Here is a 17,044-nt window from a genome sequence, read left to right as displayed (position 1 = left end):
CAGCAAAACGGAGCTCGGGAGGGCTGTGCACAGCCCCCTGAGCTCTGTTTTTGGCTGTGATGGCCTCCTGAAACTTTCTGCCAGCAAAAACGGAGCTCGGGAGACACAGTCCTCCCGAGCTCCGTTTTCACTGGCAGAAAGTTGCAGGAGGCCACCACAGGCACCTCCGACATTAATGACATTGAACACCCTGGCCATGCCTACTTGCCCCCCCCCCAAGGTCAAACACAACCCTGATAGAGCCCTCAATGAAATTGAGTTTGACAACTCTGATTTAAAACAATTAAAATAATTATGACTTTATCTATTTTATTTTTTTTAATTTAATTAGCCCATTTGTTTTCTGTTTTATTATTGTGAACTACTCAGGGTTTCCAGTTGGAACAACAAACACATGACATTAAATAGATAAACAGTTGAATGAATTTTCTCAATAACCAACATTAATAAACTAGAAATATAATCAATTAATAAGAAAAAAATCAAAAGAACCAACTTGTCATTGAATATATTTAATACACATATATATGTATATGTGCATCATGGAGTCTTTATTGATGTTTATGTACTGTATATCTGGGCATAGATTCATACTGTAAATTACCTTCCAAAACATACCAATGGCACTGTATAAATATAAACCTATGACTCTATCCAAAGACTTAGGCAACTGTTTGGTGATGGTCTATGGGATAATAGCTTTCCTCCTTTGCTAGGAATGAGAGGCTTGGAATGCTAGTTTGGGAAATCTGAATTGCTGAAAAATCTTGTCAATTTTCTTGAATGTCTTAACTTTGCAGCACTTTAATCGTTTTTTCTTAGATTTAACTTATTGTTGTGTCATTGTTACAGAGAAAATAACCAGTCTCTTAAGTTTATAAATTTTTGTGGTTTTAGACAGTATTTTAAAAACCTTAATTGCAGCAGCCTTTTAACTTCTCCTATAAATCTCTCTGTTAATACAATAGTACCTTTCTTCAGAATTTGTTGGATGATTTGTCATAAAACAATTGAGGTAGTTAAAGTTGGGTGGAATCTTCCTTTTTTTAAAGCAATTATTTTTATCTCTCCCTCCCACCTGTTTTACTTTTAAAGATTCATATTCAGAGAACAGAAGGCTGTGATCATATGACTTGCTCACAATGCAACACTAACTTCTGTTACCGCTGTGGGGAGAGATATCGCCAGCTTCGTTTCTTTGGAGATCACACATCAAACCTCAGTGTTTTTGGATGCAGATACCGCTACCTCCCTGAAAATCCACATTTAAGGAGATTAGTGAGAGGCTCTGTCTGTGGTAAGTGGGTAATAAAATCTACTGGAAAATTATGTCGTCCATGAAGTAATTGCCATTGATAAGAACTCTGATGTTTATTCCTCATTAACACGTCGTAGAATAATAAACATACTTCCTCCAACTATAAATTTTTGTTCTGAATGTAAGATTCATTACCATGGGAATTTCTTCCTAAAGTATGTTTGTCAGGTTTCCTAATTCTGTGCATCTTGAGGTTGCATCAATACAATCAAGATACGAAAAAGATCTTAAACAGTATGGTTTTAATATGGGTAAATCAGAATTGGATGAGATACTGATGGGAACAGATGAAAAAATGATTAAGAAATTATATAATTATCTACTGCAAATTAGATTAGAAGATGAAGTAAAAGAAACAATGATAGCGTGGGCAAAAAATTTTGGCTATACGATTGAATTAGAGAAATGGCAACAACTATGGGAAAGGAATTATAAATTAACAATGGCAACAGCATATAAAGAAAATTTATATAAAATATTTTATAGATGGCATATGCCACCAGAAAGGTTAGCAAAAATGTTTAAAGACAAATCAGCTAAATGTTGGAAATGTCATCAGTTGCCAGGATCATTATCATATGTGGTGTCATGTAAGGAAGCAAAGAGTTATTGCGTTAAAATACAAACATGGTTAGAAGGAATACTACACCAGTGTATAGAATTAAAACCAGAAACATTTTTATTGGGAATTTTACTGGAGAAATATGGCAAAGAAGATACATATTTGATTATACATATAATAACAGCGGCTAGAATAGTATTTGCACAAAACTGGAAAGCAGAAAAAATCCTGTTAGAAGGAGAGATAATAAAGAAAATTTTAGAATGTGCAGAAATGAACAGATTAACGTTAAGAATAAAAGATAAAGAGGACTCGGTGTACTTCAAAATATGGGAACATTTTTATGATTGGCTAGAAAAGGAATATGAATAAAAATAAATGAGGGGGGGAAAAAGAATTGCACAAATGTGATTTGAACTTCTTAACAGATATATAATTAGATGCCAGTTATATACTGTATTTTGAGAATCTAACGATCGAGAGCAGGGGTGTCCAACCTTAGCAACTTTAAGCCTTGTGGACTTCAACTCCCAGAATTCCCCAGCCTCCACCAAAGAAATGGAGAAATTAGAACTTTGGTTTCACAATCACATCTGTTAACATAATGATGGATTTATCCTAATATTTTCTATACATTTCAGACTTAATCTGTTTTTTTAAAATGCAAATCATGTATCTATAGAAAATAATAAACAGCTAGGCTTACACATTTTCCATTTTTCTGAACCCATTTTTTTCTCCATCCATCCAGCCCCTTGTCTCTGTCTCTATATGGGAGATGCTCCCATACAGCCCCCTTGACTTCTAGGAGAACTGGTAATAAATTGAATAATTAATTAATCTTAAGGGTTTCATAGTTGTCAAAAGTTGCGTTGCTATTACAAAGAATGAGTTTAAAGGTACAGGTTTTTTGTCTAGATCATGATGTCATCCTGTTAAAAAATGGAAAGGTTATATGATATATAGGGTTTTTTTTTTATGTGCTTTAATGGAACTCTCATAATACATATCAGAATCATGGATACAGGGGAGCATAGCAGAATAGCTGTTAGAACTTTTTATTTCTTTTATTCTTTTTACAAGATCATGATGGAACAGCAAACAACAACCTAGCAGCAGAGTTTAAAATAAATAAATAAAATACACTGGATGTTTTTAAAATATTTGTGTAAACTAAAATGATGATTGCCTATGGTTCAGAATTATTAAAAAAAAAAACTTCAAGGAATTTCTGCATTGTTGGAAGGATATTGCTTCTTGTGCTTTGATTTTATAGACCTGCAGAATAAGTACTAAACATTGAGAAATGGGTAGAAAAGAAAATGGGTTAAGGAGACACAATTATTAATAAGAATACTAGTAGCTGGAACAGTAGTACATTTGTTCTTATCAATGTAACTCAATGAAATATATGAAATAAATGTACTGACCACTCCATTAAGCAATTACTGCAATGTTAACTGAATTGTCAGTGGAAGCTATCGTTCTTAGGTATGAAGTAGCTTGCCTTATAAATTGTTGGTGGGAGGGGGGAGTTTATTGAGAAGTTAACAAAGGAATACATTTCTACTATGTATTCCATTTTCTGTATCTTCATCTGATAAACTATAGCGTGGGGAACATCAAGAAGAAACATGCTTTTTAAAATTATTTGGCAAAGAACAAGGCGAAATTTTAACTAATTTCTTTTTGCTCAGCTGCTTTGAAACTCAAGATGCTCTTCCAAAGTTACTGATGTTTTGGCCAAGATTGCATATCCCACTGATGGTTTGGAAATTAGTAAAATGCAGCTCTTTCAAATGTATTAAGATATTAAAGCACTGCAGAATCTGAATCCAATTAAGTGAATTAAATAATAGATCAGATGATGCATTACTGCTTTTGTATTGTACTCAGAGGTAAAACAAACCACAGAATTCATTTCTTTATAGTGGGGGTGGGAGCTGCTTGGCATTCAACAGATTTCAATTGATTTAACTTCAGAAGAAATATAAAGATGTACAGATTACTAAATGATCATGAGTCCCTGCCCATGCATAAGCCTCTCTGTAATCAGTAGAAAATATGTACTCTTAAATAAGTCCAGGACTAAATTTAATTTCTCTACTTAACAAGATATGCATACATCTGTCTAGGCAGAGCTAGGACAACTAACAAATTAAGCATTATGAGAGCAACATTTCCAATACTTATGGAAGTATTGTGTGTGTGTGTGTGTGTGTGTGTGTGTGTGTGTGTGTGTGTGTGTGTGTGTTTATAAATGATACATTGTTTGGCATTTTGATCTGTGATTACATGTGTTGTCCTGGGTTTGGATAAAGGAGGGTTGTAAGAAATATTTCATAAAATTGCTTTAAAAACCTACTACACTTGCATCGCATCGTGTTGGAAGCACTAAGGCACTTCTGGGTTGAAAGGATTAGCTGGTGACATTACCGTTGCCTGGGGATGCCCAGTTGGGGGCTCCTTTCATGTCCCTGTTAATGTGCCCACCATAGTGGTACCTGTTTATCTACTTGCATTTGCAGGTTTCGAGCTGCTAGGTGGGCAGGTGGGCATACTTTGACATGCAATGTGTAGGCAAGATTTTTAGATCTTGCTGTCAGGTTTCAATGTCATTTCAAATAAATTGCACTCCCAAACAATTAATCTTTGCTGAAATATTCCATTTATTGAGTACAACAGATCTGGCCCCGACTTTGTCGTAGCCAATACTAACCCTCTGACCCCCAAACCCTTCCCTTTCCATTCCCCAATTCTCATCTTCTCATTGGCCATCTTCCAAGTCAGTCTCCCCAGCTTCTGACCTCAGCCCACAGGAATGTTCCCCCCCCTCCCATCCCATCTCCTAGGGGATATTATCTACAGAGAAAATAAGTAGGTGAAAAGTCAAGCCTCGTCCCCTCCTTTTTATGGCAGCATCAGAATGCTGACACTTGCTTTTTTCCCTCAACTTCTCCCATGTTGTTTCACCACTGTGTACATTTCATGCTTGTGAGCTGCTCATAGTGAGTTTCCATACTGCACAACAGCCTGCTTCCGACAAAGAAAAGCATTAGAGGCATTGCATAATTTGCCTGTTACTTCTATTGTAAATTTCTGGTCCAGTGAAGAATCCCCATTTGACCATGTTGATTCTTGGCCAAGGTCTTTTGTTCATTAAATATTATTTATAAACCAGATAAGCCAACTGTCTTAAATATCAGAAAAGTCAGTTTAAAGCTGACAATAGATTAATCATTTGCAAACTGAAAATAGACTTGCTGCTGCAATTATATTGTTGATTTTGTCATTGCACAGATAGTCTTTGGTTTAGGAATATCATTTAATGACCAAAGTTACCATGGCCTAAGAAAGATGTTTTTCTTCCCATAAACCACAGTCATTGCAAAACATCTCACTGTATCCTCCCTCCACAGTCAAATCACCATATTTTGGTAACTTGACAACTGGTTTGTATTTATGACTGGCTACCAAGCACCATACAATCATGCAATTGCCATTTGCAATTTTCTCTGCCAGCTTCTGCAGAAAACCAATTGGGAAGTTCAAGATAAAGGTTGCAAGCTGAGGGGATGGAGAAGAGAGGAAAATCCTTGTGGGGCTGCAGGAATAGAGCTGAAACATTTGAGTTTGAAAGGGCCCCTAGCCAGGAGGATTTCAGCTCCACACAGAACTGAAACCCTCTGGTAAGCAGCCCTTTCACTCTCAAGAAACTGCCTGCCAGGAGAATTTCAGTTCTGTGCAGAGCTGAAATCCTTTAGCAGGCAGCTCTTTTGCTCCAGCCACTTAATGACCAGGGGATGGTTTAATTACTGCAACTGGAAGTGCCAAGATTGCAGTCAATGAGCAAAGCAGTCACATAGTCTCTAACTTAAGTACCACTGCATTCAACAACTGATTCTGGTCCTAATTTTGTAAGTTGCGGAGTACCTGAATATGTATATTACCGTGCATATGCAAATGCATGTATACTCACATCCTTAGTTTTGTATCTTTGTTCAAATTCTCTTTTGAAGCACTTTCTCAACTGTCTTGGTTATCACTTTTCTCTACATAACCCTTAAGGTGAAATGGGAGCATCCTATGTACAGTTACAAGAAAAAGTATGTGAACCCCTTGGGATTACGTGGAGTTTTGCATGAATTGGTCATAAAATGTGCTCTGAACTTCATCTAAGTCACAACAACAGAAAAGCACAGTCTGCTTAAAATAATACTACACAAACATTAGATGTTGCCATGGTTTAATGGAACATAACATGTAAATATTCACAGTGCAGGGAGGAAAAAGTATGTGAACCTTTGGACTTAATAACTGGTTGACCCTCCTTTGGCAGCAATAAACTCAACCAAACGTTTCCTGTAGTTGCAGATCAGACCTGCACAACGATCTGGAGTAATTTTGGAGCACTCCTCTTCACAAAACTGTTTCAGTGTAGCAATATTCTTGGGATGTCTGGTGTGAATCGCTCTCTTAAGGTCATGCCACAGCATGTCAATCGGGTTGAGGTCAGGATTCTGACTGGGCGTATTCTGTGAATACGTATTCACAGAAGGCGTATTCTGTGCTGTTGAAGCCATTTTTTTGTTGAATTACTTGTATGCTTTGGGTCATTGTCCTGTTGCATCACCCATCCTCTGCGGAGCTTCAGTTGGCGGACAGATGGTCGTACGTTTTCCTGCAAAATGTCTCGATAAACTCTGGAATTCATTTTCCCATCAATGACAACAATCCGTCCAGGCCCTGAGGCAGCAAAGCAGCCCCAAACCATGATGCTCCCTCCACCATGTTTTACAGTGGGGATGAGGTTTTGATGTTGGTGTGCTGTGCCTTTTTTTCTCCACGCATAGTGTTGTGTGTTCTTCCCAAACAACTCAACTTTGGTTTCATCTGTCCACACTATATTTTGCCAGTAGTGCTGTGGAACATCCAGGTGCTCTTTTGCAAACTTCAAATGTGCTGCAATATTTTTTTTGGACAGCAGTGGCTTCCTCCGTGGTGTCCTCCCATGTCCTCCATTCTTGTTTAATGTTTTCCTTATTGTAGATGTGTCAACAAAAATGTTAGCATGTGCCAGAGATTTCTGTAGGTCTTTAGCTGACACTCTAGGATTCTTCTTTACCTCATGAAACATTCTGTGCTGTGCTCTTGCAGTCATTTTTACAGGACGACCACACCTAGGGAGAGTAGCAACAGTGCTAAACTTTCTCCATTTGTAGACAGTCTGTCTTACCATGGACACATGAACATCAAGGCTTTTGGAGATACTTTTATAACCCTTTCCAGCTTCATGCAAGTCAACAATTCTTGATCGTACGTCTTCTGAGAACTCTTTTCTGCAAGGCATGGTTCACATCAGACAGTGCTTCTTGAAACCAGTAAACCCAAAACAGGTGTGTGTTTTTAAAGGGCAGGACAGCTGTCAGCAACACATCCAATATCGTCACACTGATTAGAGTCAAGGTTGGCTCACTCCTGGCTCCAATTAGCTCTTGGAGAGGTCATTAGGCTAGGGGCTCACATACTTTTTCCTCCCTGCACTGTGAATGTTTACATGTTATGTTCAATTAAACCATGGCAACATCTAATGTTTGTGTAGTATTATTTTAAGCAGACTGTGTTTTTCTATTGTTATGACTTAGATGAAGTTCAGAGCACATTTTATGACCAATTCATGCAAAACTCCACGTAATCCCAAGGGGTTCACATACTTTTTCTTGCAACTGTACTTGTATACAGAGTCACTGGCAAGGAAAGCAGGGGATAGGCAAGCATGATACATGCATTTGCACTCTAAACTGTTCTGACCTAGGCTTCCTGATATAGTAAAAAGCACACAATTAGTCCCAAAACCCCTTTTTTAAATTTTAACAGCTGTGAATTTCTTTCATTCACAGCACGTGCTGAATCACCAAGAGTTTATAAATAGTCCAACAGAAGTCTGCCACAGTCCTTCGGATAAGGCTGGTAAATACCCACCTTTATCTTCTTTGACATGCTGCCAAAGACCTAATTGGCAATTATCTTGGCAAGGCCACACGGAAACACACAGAGTCAAAAACGGAGCTTCAAATTACAAACCGACATCATCCATAACGTTGCTTCCTGCAAAGGCCCACATGCCTTTGCTTTTGCTTTATATCTTATGGGAGGGGCCAATGATCTTCAAGCCTTACTCCTGAGTTGTCCCTTTCATTTTAACTGTTCTTGCCTTCTGGCAGCTCTGCACATGCGCGCACTAGGAACAGGCTCCCCCTGTTCCTTTGCCTCTTTGATGTCCGACTCTATAGACTCCGGAGTCCGCACATAACTCCCAGATGGCCCTGGACCCATCTCTGCCTCCAATGCAGAGCCCTTGTCTGAGCCTTCCCCAGACTCCAGGATTGGCCCATGTTCCTTCCCAGCCTCCTCACTGACCGCTGCCAGCTCCGCAGGCTGCTGGCGGACCACAACATAAACTGCTAGTATAGGGTGTGAGAGATAGGCAAATCTTGTGAGTGTATTTGCACATGGAGTTGTAGACATGAAGAGAAAGGGAAAGGAGAGGATGATTTGCATCCAGAGTTATTAGCACAGAAAATGTTTGTCTGGATAGATAAAGTAGGTAGATCAGGCTAAGTAGGTAGAATAGGTGGGTAGATGTCAGCCCATTAGAATGCAGGATGCAGATAGAATAGAATAGAATAGATTTTTTTATTGGCCAAATGTGATTGACAAGGACTTTGTCTTGGTGCATATGCTCTCAGGGTACATAAAAGAAAAGATACGTTCATCAAGAATCATAAGGTACAACACTTAATGATAGTCATAGGTTACACATAAGCAATCAGGAAACTATCAATATAAATCGTAAGGATACCAGCAACAAGGTTACAGTAATACAGTTCATAAGTGGGAGGAGATGGGTGGTGGGAACGATGAGAAAATTAATAGTAGTGCAGACTTAATAAATAGTTTGACAGTGTTGAGGGAATTATTTGTTTAGCAGAGTGATGGCGTTTGGGAAAAAACTGTTCATGTGTCTAGTTCTGGTCTGCAGTGCTCTATAGTGTCGTTTTGAGGGTAGGAGTTGAAACAGTTTATGTTCAGGATGCGAGGAGTCTGTAAATATTTTCACAGCCCTCTTTTTGACTCGTGCAATATATAGGTCCTCAATGGAAGGCAGGTTGGTAGCAATTGTTTTTTCTGCAGTTCTAATTATCGTCTGAAATCTGTGTCTGTCTTGTTGGGTTGCAGAACCAAACCAGACAGTTATAGAGGTGCAGATGACAGACTCAATAATTCCTCTGTAGAACTGGATCAGCAGCTCCTTGGTCAGTTTGAGCTTTCTGAGTTGGCGCAGAAAGAACATTCTTTGTTGTGCTTTTTTGATGACGTTTTTGATGTTAGCTGTCCATTTTAGATCTTGCGATATGGTAGAACCTAGAAATTTGAAGGTCTTTAATGTTGATACTGTGTTGTCTAGTATTGTGAGAGGTGGAAGTATGGAAGGGTTTCTCCTAAAGTCTACCATCATTTCTACGGTTTTCAGTGTGTTCAGTTCCAGGTTGTTCCGGTAGCACCACGAGGTATTTATGGTTGATATCTATGGTTGACTAGAACTACTTTTATTGAGATTGTCTGTAATAGCAGAATCATGCAATTCTGATTGTGCTGTTCTCCACCCCACCCCACCCACCCACACTTTAACATCTGCCTGAGCTACTTCTGAGCGCTCTCTTGTTTGTTAGATCTTAAAAGATGTTTCAGCATCCTTTGTATGTAGGAAATCGTTCTTTCATATTTCCAACAGAAGCCATCTCCCCAACTTTCTAGAGTAGATACACTAGGTAAACTAGACCAGAAAATCATTTCCACAAGAAAATTAGAACTAGATTGAGATTGGCTAAAGTAACAGAATCTTGCAAGCCTGATAATGCTTTACCTCCTTTCCTTCTTAAACCTTAGCGAATCAGAGAGATCCTTGCCTGAGCACCTTCCAGATAATACTTTGCTTCCCAGAATTTAAAGAATGTATCAGCTGTCTCTGTTTATGTAATAGTCTTGCATATTTGTCTCAAGGTCATCTCCCTTATTATTTGCAGAGATCAAAGGACAGAAAATAGGGTAATCTAGGAATTCAACTTTGATGTGTCAAATGCACATTTCTCTGATTTTACATATAGGTGGCGCTGTCATAAGCATTGAAGACAATTTTCATGTGACTGCAATGAGTAGTTGTGCTCCCTGTGTCTTCAGGGATTTATTTCTAAATTGAGTTTAATTAAATTTACCTAGATTAAAACACTTAGCATTTTTCCCTTTCTGCTTATAAGTCTTCATTATACTTCTACCTACCTTTATATATTGATGGTCTTTTAAAATAAAATAATATTTATCCAATTCACAGGTATTTATACCCAATATTTGTGTTAAGGATTGTTAGGTGTCTATCCATTCCATCAATGTCTATAGTTCACACTCTCACTTCCTTAATTATTTTGCATTAGCTGGATCAGTGATTCAAGTGTTTCAGCCTTTCTGATCCCACATGCAGGGATAGAATTTAAGATATTGATAATGGTATAAAGACCAATCACTGAACACATGCCACAGGAGTCACCCAGGATGTTGGGTCTTTTTCTTTTTGCCAGCTTACCCATTTTTTATCTTTACCAAGTTTGAATTGGAGAGGGGATCTGAGAGGAATTAGGACAAGGATGAAATCATTTGTGGGCATAATTTTTGTTCACCAGTCAACCAGAGGTGGATTTCAGCAGGTTCTGACCAGTTCTGGAGAACCGGTAGCAGAAATTTTGAGTAGTTCGGAGAACTGGTAGTAAAAATTCTGACTGGCCCATCTCTGCCTCCCAAGTCCCAGCTGATTGGGAAGAAATGGGGATTTTGCAGTAACCTTCCCCTGGAGTGGGGTGGGAATGGAGATTTTACAGTATCCTTTCACTGCCACGCCCACAAAGCCACACCCACAGAACCGATAGTAAAAAATTTTGAAACCCACCACTGCAGTCAACCCCTTCCAATTCTACTTACCAAATTATTATATAAAATTGATTCCTTTACCAAAAATGCTGTAAAGAAAAAGGATTGTATTGCATCTTCTTTAACAACAACCAAAGCATCTGTCTCACATAATCAGATGACAATGAATCAGAAAACAGAGTCTTTTATTTTATCTGTTTACATATATACAATACAAACTGACTTGCACTACTTACCAACTGGATAGTATATTATAATATGTTATAAGACCTGGGCATTTATGTTATAATAGATGGAATGCAGTCTCTGATAATAGCCATTGGGGAAAGTTTACTTTATCTCTTAACAGCTTTGTTCTTTGTTGCCTACTGTACTGTTATTTATACTCTGTGCTGTCTGCTGGCTTGTTTGCTTAACAAGAGTGGCGCTGTCTGCTTTTTCTACAACACAGTGTCTGCCCTACAGGATTCCAGGAAAGAAAAGATAATAACTTTTTACATAAAACAATTGAAATGAAATGGAATACAGTCAATTATAGGACAGCATGTAGCAGAGCATCAGTGAACATTTAAAATGGCAATGAGCATTTAAGATAAATGTTGGGAGAAATGTCAGCATGCTAAATGTCATCAGACTTTTTGCAATGTAAGCTTAACCTTGTTTTTTTTTTTAAAAAAATACAAAGCTGACATCGCCAATAGAAATGGAATAAATCTCTTACCCAAAATTAAGCATTGCAAAAGGTGGAAGGGGTGATATTTTGCTTCCACACCTCACATGGATGCATTTTTAAATCCTATTTACATCTTATATATAAAAGGGGAAAGAAAAAGATAACAGAAAAGATTCATGTATATTATATAAAGAATTAGTTTACATTTTACCAACTGTGATTCTTTCCTCTTTCAAAATAACTCACTATGTCTGTGAGTTATGTACTATGTTCCTCTTTTATCTGGCTAATTTATATTCTGTGTCTCATCAGTATATTTAAACAATAAACTTGTAGGCGAACATACTTTCAAATAAAACTCAGTTTTTAATTTTTTAAATAATATTTCTGGGGTCTATGCAGAGTCCAGTAGCCTGCATTTTTGCCTGAAGCTGATAATTTTGTAATAATATGCCAACTTTCTACTAATCATTATTTTTCAATTAAATGGATGTAAAATAAATTAGTAAATCAAGTGAAACTTGATTGTCACCAAGGGAGGCACCATAATAGAACTGTGGATGTGATGTTGGAAATTCAGGCCATAGCAGGCCATCAAGGTAGATGCAGGGGTGAAATCCAGCAGGTTCTGACAGGTTCTGGAGAACCGGTAGCCAAAATTTTGAGCAGTTAGGAGAACTGGTAAATACCACCTCTGGCTGGCCCCAGAGTGAGGGTGGGAATAGAGATTTTGCAATATCCTTCCCCTACCACGCCCACCAAGCCATGCCCACCAAGCCACACCACACCCACCAAGCCACGCCCACAGAATCTAGTAAAAAAAAATTGGATTTCACCACTCTGTAGATGTTTATATATTTTTAAAATTTCTGTTCTAAATTTATAAACATCTACCCTCTATACTTACAGTCTGTTGAACATGCAAAAACTGCCCTCTTATTTTTAACTTATACACCTTCATTTCCATTGTTAGTTTATAGTTTTAACAGTGGAAAGTACAATATTGTACTTGAGAATATTCATTAAAATCAGATAATAATTAAAACACTAACAAGTTCATTTATTGCACAAACTGTTGTGGTCAAATTCTGACTGGTGTCCCATAACAGAAAAGTAAAATTGAAAGAATTAAGAGGGGGAAGCAAAATAAAACTACCAGAACCTAGTGGCAGTTAATTTGTTAGTCCAGGTCTGTTCCTTTTATAACCCGTGAGCCACATACAGTCCCCCAATGATCCCAGTCTGACCATCTGGGTAAAGCAGTGCGCTCGCAGGGGTGAAATTCAGCCGGATCTATCCAGATCACACGGTCCGGTAGCGCCAGTGGTGGGAGGCTCCACCCACCCGCCCGGACATCGTCATGTCCCATTTTTTATCCTCTGCTCATGCGCAGAAGGCTCTGCGCATGCGTGGAGGAAGCGCACATGCTCACATTTGCAAGCTGGTAGGGAAAGGTAAGTGAATTTCACTCCTGATGTGGATCCATGGGAAAAATTAATTGCTCACCTCTGTTCTAGCCATTGAGTCACTGAGGAAGAGTCCTACAGCAGCAATTGCCTACTGCAAAGGCAGAGAGAGAGAGAGAGAGAGAGAGAGAGAGAGAGTTATATAAATATACACAGCTCATATTTGACAGGCAATGGATTTCTTCAGCAAAGTCCAAATATCTTGGGTGTACAGTACTGTGCATTATGTTAGGCAGTTGGGCAAAAATGCTATAAATTAAGAATGCTTTCAGAAGCAGAAGTGTTAATAGTTTATTTTTATCAATTAACAAAATGGAAGGTGTAAATAAAAACACAAATGCACATCAAATCAATATTTGGTGTGACCACCCTTTGCCTTTAAAACAGTATCAATTCTTACACTTGCACAAAGTCATGAATTTTGTAGGATTGGAGTCAGGTATATGATTAACCAATTATAAAAAGCAGGGACTAATGATCATCTATTTCATGCATACTGTATTTCTAAACTACTCTTAGAAAAAATGAAATAGATTCTGATTGTGCACTTTTACCCTCTTCTTAGTCTCTTCGGAGAGAAAAGAAACCCCAAAGTGGAAGGTTCCATGATTTCAAAAGACAATTACTTTTGGGTTTTGTAACATGTTTTGTAAGGAGCCAATTACACGTTGAATTAATAGTGTGGTTTTTGATGTTATGAGTAATTTTGAAATTTAATCCTAGAAAAAGGGTACAGTTTCCACTGAGAAGATAACAGAAGTTCAGTTTTATCCCCTAATCTAGTTATTCACTTCCTTGTGTGCAACTGGAGTTAGATTTACGAAGCAGTGATCTCCAGTCTTTGGAGTTGGATGGCCCATAAGTTACATAAATTAAATGATTTTTTTCATTAAGGGGTATATAGTGTAATTCACAAAAAGCAAAACAATTTAGTATTTTCTCATGTAAGTAAATAGTATGCATATTCGTTAAATTTTTAATGTTTGTTCGCTTATTTTTATTAGTTTGTTCCCAGCAGAAATTAAAATAGCATGGTTTGAAATATCTCACAATCTGTATACAAAATTCTATTTTTCAGGTGGGAAGTTACTTATTGCACCAGTAATACTGGTTTTGGGACTGGTAGTAGGAGCTGTAGTTGTTCTAATAGGTAAGAGAAAAAGGTATGTTTTGAATTACATAATTTTCAAACTCTGGAACATATCGAATTCAAAAAAATTATAAATGGGGAAAGAAGAAATATTTCAGAGATATCTGACATTGAGATCTTGGAAACTCAGTTAAAGGCACAATTAACTCTCTTTCTGTCTCCAGAAATTCAACCTCTATTTATCTATAAATAACACCCTACAATTCAGTAACTGCACATTTGGAAGATATTGATTATATTTAATATTTGCAAGTAACAGTTCACACAATTCCATTTTAACACTGATTGTATTCATTTGGATTACATTAGGTTTTCATGAATTGAAGGGATTCTGATCCAGTGTAACATTTAAATGTTATAGATAATGACTTTTTTCTGATTCTTCTTCCTCTTATCTTTACTCTGTTTCCCAATAGATTTAGTTGAAACTGCTATCTTCTTCCTATCATTATATGAAAGTAAATTTTAAAAAAGTCACAAGAGTTAGAATAAATAAATTCAGCAGGAACCATTGAAAACACTAGCAAACAGCACATTGTAAAATTCTCTTCCGAATATCAGAAGCTAAGTCACAGTGAGTAGATATGTTTGGAATTATGAGAACCTGTTACAGATGTTGTATGTCAAGAGTCACACTGTCTGAGTTGGGCAGCCTTTTAAATCTTGAAATGAAATGGCGGCTTTGTCCACCCACAATGGTTACCATGCATGCTATAATCCCATTTCAGAATCTACTTAACATGCCAATAAAACCTATTGCTCTTTATTTTTATAATGTTATAATATTTATATTTTATAATCTAATTACTTTTAGTATTGCATTTTCTTTGCTATTCCTGAATCATAATTTGTATTCATGCTTTCATGCCCTCAGCCATGTATATATTCACTGGATGATTTTAGGCTGGTCCAGTTTAAGTCACAGGTGGTTATGGGAAGACTTTGCAAGAAAATGTGCTGCATATGACCCTGAGCTTTTGAAAGAAAGGCGATAGAAATCTAAATAAAGCATGTTGCTCTAAAATTCACTATTCTGAAGCAAGCATTTTCTTATTATGTGGCATCAAATTGTTTTTGACTCCAAGCCAACTACCTTGATAGATTTTCTCAATGATGATCTATCCATAACTTTTGCCCCTAAAATTGAGTCCATTCATTCTGCCATGCCACCTTGTCATCATCTTCTCTTTCCTTTCACTTTTCCCATCATCAGAGCCTTTTCCAGAGAGCTGGGTCTTCACATAATATAGATAATTTGAGTCTAGTCATCTAGTGCCAGATGAGAATTCTGGAGAATAACAAGTTATGTGCACTGTTACTGAATTTTGCTTGACTTTACCAGAATACATTTATTCCAGTTCAAAATACACTTGTGTACAGTGATATTGTGGGCATATGTTTAAAATGCAATGATTTCTCTTGTTTTTAATAGGTTTATTTGTGTTCCCCATCTATTGCCTTTGTAAAAAGAAGAAGAAAAGACCACAAACTGAAATGCCCTGGTACGAGTGAAGAGTTGTGCATTTGAATGGAGCTGATCCTGCAAGGCTTATGCAAAATAACAGCTACACAGCAATAGTGTGTTGGTTAACTATCTTGATATCACAGCCCTGGCAGAGATTAGGGCCATCTGCCATATTCTTATTGCACTGTACACTACTAAAGAAAAGCCAGAATTCTGCTCAGACCTGGGGCCCCAGAAGTTCTTTTTTTAAAAACTCCCAACCCAACTGCCTAAGGTTTAGTTCAGCTCTTCCGTCTTGAACAGCTTATATCTGCACTGTAAATGCCTATCTACTGATGAGCTCATGAAAGGAGTATATAATTCAGCAACATTTTTCCCAGTTATTGACAATAATTCTGGAACTTTTACAGAAACAATCTGAGTGAAGGTGACTTCTCTTCAGAGATTGGTTTCATGCTGGCAGTTGATTAAAAGTATTATGTTAAATGATTACTATGGTCATCAACAGTATGATGATTGGATCCATTTGGTGCTGAATGCAATAATTGTCTTAGATGTAAAATTTTGCCTAATAATGAACCATATTATTAGCTGTTGACAGATATCCAGAATAGAAATGAAAAATGATTAGAACAGCATCAATATCTCATACTTTACTACTGTTCAAAAAGTTGGAAAAATTAGCTTGGATGTTTGGGAGATAATGTCATCTATTTATAGTGTTTTGAATTGTATAAGCAATTCACTGTGTCTAACCTAATTAGAGAAAGACAAAAACCTGCTCTTTGATTGTTCTGTAGAGTCTGATGTAATGCAACCTTTGTCATACATATCCACACTGCAAGATAGTAGCATGATCATAACCTAGTAGGCCACAGAAAACAAGATGTTTTGAAGAGCTAGGAAATGAAATTATCTTCCTTCAGATAGTTCTTCACAATGTTCAGCAAAGTCCATTATAGAAAGTAACACTTTGCTCTGAAGAAATCAACATATATTACATTTCCACCAAACTGTATCAGTTTATCTAAAACTGTGTTTCCAGTTCTTCCCTAGGAACATTTAGGAATGTCTGTACTTCCAGAAAAGGTTCTTAATATAAGGCCAATTAAAACACAGTGCCAGTTGGTCTGGTTCTTCATAATGGCGAAGAGAAGATGTGGACCTTACTGATTAGTCTGCCATATCATGATTCCTCCCTAAAAGTTGAGAAGGATCATGACTACCAGGTGAAATCTCTATGGACTCAGCATGCTCATGCTTCTCTACAGTTCTCTGGTGTTCATCAAGTGTCATAAAGTAGGTTATTATATACCTAAATTGACCCATATACACATACTGAATATAAGTGATTGAATTAAAAAATTACCAGTAAAATTCTAAGTTTCTTAAAAGCTATTACAACAAAATTGAATGATACGTTTGTTT

The 17,044-nt window shown here is 37.2% G+C and overlaps 1 protein-coding gene across 1 annotated transcript in view; it reads left to right on the top strand.

Annotated features, from left to right (window-relative positions):
* Window positions 1-16,075, top strand: part of RNF217 (ring finger protein 217) — a 51,718-nt gene extending 35,643 nt beyond the window's left edge. Inside the window, exons 4-6 of the mRNA XM_070952823.1 lie at window positions 1,096-1,297; window positions 14,080-14,151; window positions 15,584-16,075. Coding sequence (XP_070808924.1) covers window positions 1,096-1,297; window positions 14,080-14,151; window positions 15,584-15,663 — 354 coding nt within the window. The 3' untranslated portion in view covers window positions 15,664-16,075. The remainder of the gene's footprint in view (window positions 1-1,095; window positions 1,298-14,079; window positions 14,152-15,583) is intronic.
* Window positions 16,076-17,044: the final 969 nt, after the last annotated feature.

This window comes from Pituophis catenifer, unplaced genomic scaffold, assembly GCF_029215685.1.
Source record: "Pituophis catenifer annectens isolate HBS135680 unplaced genomic scaffold, rPitCat1.0.hap2 SCAF_1, whole genome shotgun sequence".
Taxonomy (NCBI): domain Eukaryota; kingdom Metazoa; phylum Chordata; class Lepidosauria; order Squamata; family Colubridae; genus Pituophis; species Pituophis catenifer.
This window is presented reverse-complemented; position numbering and strand designations above follow the sequence as displayed.